Source organism: Etheostoma spectabile, unplaced genomic scaffold (assembly GCF_008692095.1).
Source record: "Etheostoma spectabile isolate EspeVRDwgs_2016 unplaced genomic scaffold, UIUC_Espe_1.0 scaffold403, whole genome shotgun sequence".
NCBI lineage: Eukaryota > Metazoa > Chordata > Actinopteri > Perciformes > Percidae > Etheostoma > Etheostoma spectabile.
Window position 1 is genome coordinate 237,651 of NW_022605603.1, and position 3,271 is coordinate 240,921.

Sequence of the window (3,271 nt, forward strand, 5' to 3'; positions counted from 1 at the left end):
CGACGGGGAGCTCCGTCTGCAGCCGTCGCCACTTCCTTTTCTCAGCAGACACGCAGTATTTACGCACACAGTGGCAGCTCTGTGACGGGGACAACGTGAACGCACATCAGTAACACAGACACACATAAACCGGGTCAGATGCATGATGGGAAGACGAGAGGTGTGATCACACAGCCTGTGTAAACGGAGTCCAATGTATTGTCTGTGGAACGTTAATCTCATCCGTACGGGGGCCATTCTCCAGCTGAATCAGTGCATGGACAACACGTTTAAGTGGGCTAATGTATTAAATGCTTTGATTTTTTTTTTTAAGGGATTTTTGTTTTATTTTTCTCTAGTCCAAGCTGATTTTTTCCAGTAGCTCTATGTACAAATGTTTACAAGAGTTCTTCGAGAAGAGGCCCGCGCGTGAGGCGAAACGTCCGAGACGCCGTCTCTTGATCCGCCGTCGTATCGTCGTCGCACCGCGGGCAACCAGAAGGACCGACAAAAGAAATCAAAAGGTTTGCCATCTTTGGTCACAAAAAGAGCAAATGACACAACATAGGAAGGAAGGAAGAAAGAGTGTTAAAGCACAAAATACTGTTCCAAAGAAAAACTGGAATCCAGTGATCAGCGAGGACAACGAGAAGGGGCTCTGGAAGGCTTCAGGGGGACGATGTCGGCTCAGTCAAAGCTGTCCCGGTCCTCCCGGTCCTCCTGGTCCTCCTGGTCCTCCTGGTCGTCCTCGCAGTAGCGTTGGAGCAGGCGGTGCAGGTGCTGCTGCAGGGCGTCGGGCTGCAGGGCGTCGGCCTGCGAGTCCACGCGCTCCAGGTGGACGTGCTTCCCCGGGCCGTCCCTCACCACAGTCCTCTTCTGGGTCCGCGACTCACGCATCTGGCTTCTGCGGGGACAGAGACAAAGAGTTGACAACGGGCCCGTCAATCCCGGGACGTGCTAACGGGCATGGACGGAGCAGATGCCATGCCCTGTAGGAGGGAAGCATGGCTCATGGTTGTGTGGAGGCTCCACCCAGAGCTTTGGTCAGAGCCTACGCCTTGAGAGAGTAGAAAGCTTTTTTTCCCTTCCCATGGTCAGCTGCATGCCTCGCTCTAATGGAACCAATTGTGTATCTTGTACTTACCACACTAATAATCTCCATATGCTGTTTTTAAACACTATACTATGGTTTTTTTATCACTTTTTCGACATAGCTTATTGCTTTTTATTAATTTTTTTAGCTCTATACCTGGTTTGTTTTTATCACTTTTTTGACATTATATTTTGGTTTTTTTCTTACTTTTTAAAATTTTTTTGAGCTCTATACAATGGCTTTTTAACACTTTTTTCGCATTTATATTTTACATTTTTTTAATATTTTTATTACTTTTTTCGAATACACTACTATGGCTTTTTATCACTTTTCCAACATTATTTATTATTCTTTTATTAATTTTTTAGCTCTATACCTTGTTGTTTTTTATCACACTTTTTTTGCCATATATTATGGCTTTTTTAATTCTTTTTAAATACTTTTTTGAGCTCTATACACTGGCTTTTTAAACACTTTTTTGGACATTATATATTTCTTTTTTAATTTGTTTATCACTGTTTTGTACTCCTATAACTATGGCTTTTTATCACTTTTTCCAAGTCTTATTATTTTTTATTAATTTTTTTTAGCTCTATACCTTGTTTTTTTAATCACTTTTTTTGACATTAATTATGGCTTTTTTATTACTTTTTAAATACTTTTTTTTTGAGCTCTACTACAATGGCTTTTTAAACACTTTTTTTTTTTTACATTATTATTCAGTGGCTTTTTTATACACTTTTTTCAACTTATTATATGGCTTTTTTTTATTGTTTTTCGATATACTATACATGCTTTTTTCACTTTATTTGAGATACTATACTACGGCTTTTTAACACTTTTTTTGACATTATATTAGGCTTTTTTAATTACTTTTTTTGACATACTATGTTTTTTTCATCACTTTATTTGAGAATACTCCGGCTTTTTAACACTCTTTTCGATACATTATATATTTATTTTTAAGTAATCTTTATTACTTTTTTTTAACACTAATACTACTCGGCTTTTTATATTCACATCTTTTTTTCAAACATTATGCTTATACTTTTTAATTATTTTTTTGTTAAGCATCTATTATCATACTATACTGATTTTTTTTTAATAAATCACTTTTTTTTGACAATTAGATTATGGCTTTTTTTTTTATACTTTTTTAGACAACTAATCTATTATTCTTTTCATCACTTTTTTTTGAGCTACTATACTACCTCTCTTACTAGGCTTTTTATACACTTTTTTGACCATTATATGTATGAGATATTTTATTACATATTTTTTAAATACTTTTGTTTGAGCTCTACTTCTTACATATGGTCCATGTTTTTTTTTTATCGTTTTTGACTCTTAGATATGGCTTTTTTATTACTTTTTTCTTGTTTGAACATTTATCTAGACTAAGTTAGAGCATGTTCATTTGTTTGGGGTTTGTCAGTCTTCTCAAGATTTTTTTTTTTTTTTTGTCACGATGCACTGGGTTGTTAATTAGTTTTTTGATGATCTATACTAACTATACTAACGCCCTAACTATAAACTACCTATCCAATCACTTAACCCTTACTAATGAAAGCTACCTAAAACTGACGTACGGTGCTTTTAACGACTCCTCTAGTTGGCCGACTGTGGGGTAATATATGTAATTTACCTTCATAGGGAAGTGAAAAAGGATATCGTCGTTGGTGTTCGCTTATCTGAAGCAGTAAGGGGGGTGGTTGGGGGCGGGGGTAGGCAGAGGGTCAGGTGGGGGGGGGAAAGTAAGGATTGGGGAGATGTCGGGGTCGGGTGGGAGATACTGAGGTGGTGCTTTTTCTTGTGTGTGTGAATGAAAATATACTATCGAGTTTTTTGCTTTCACTTAGGTGTGTGAGTTTTTTGTCTTGCACCTTTATCGAAGTTTTAGGGTGGCGTCCGGGGCCAGTTGGGGTGAATTAAGTGTTTAAGTGTAGTGTCTCTAATAGCTGTCGAGGGGAATACACAACAACTTGGTGGGGTTTGCGGTGGTTGGATAGTAGTGAAATCGACTGGTTGGTGTTATATTATTGCTTGTTTTTTATAGGTTTTGATGGTAAAGGTATACATGTATACAATATGCGATTGCTTTTTGTCTTTCACCCCCCCCGCGCATGTATTGGGGGGGTGTGAGTCAGAAGGTCTACGGTATATGGTGGGAGTCTTCTGGGAGGCCTATTCGGGATAGCA

The 3,271-nt window shown here is 38.2% G+C and overlaps 1 protein-coding gene across 1 annotated transcript in view; it reads right to left on the minus strand.

Annotated features, from left to right (window-relative positions):
- Positions 1-701: 701 nt before the first annotated feature.
- The window catches only part of LOC116686617 (ankyrin-2-like), a 158,017-nt gene continuing 155,447 nt past the window's right edge, over positions 702-3,271 (minus strand). The window contains 1 exon segment of the mRNA XM_032511638.1: positions 702-883. Coding sequence (XP_032367529.1) covers positions 869-883 — 15 coding nt within the window. The 3' untranslated portion in view covers positions 702-868.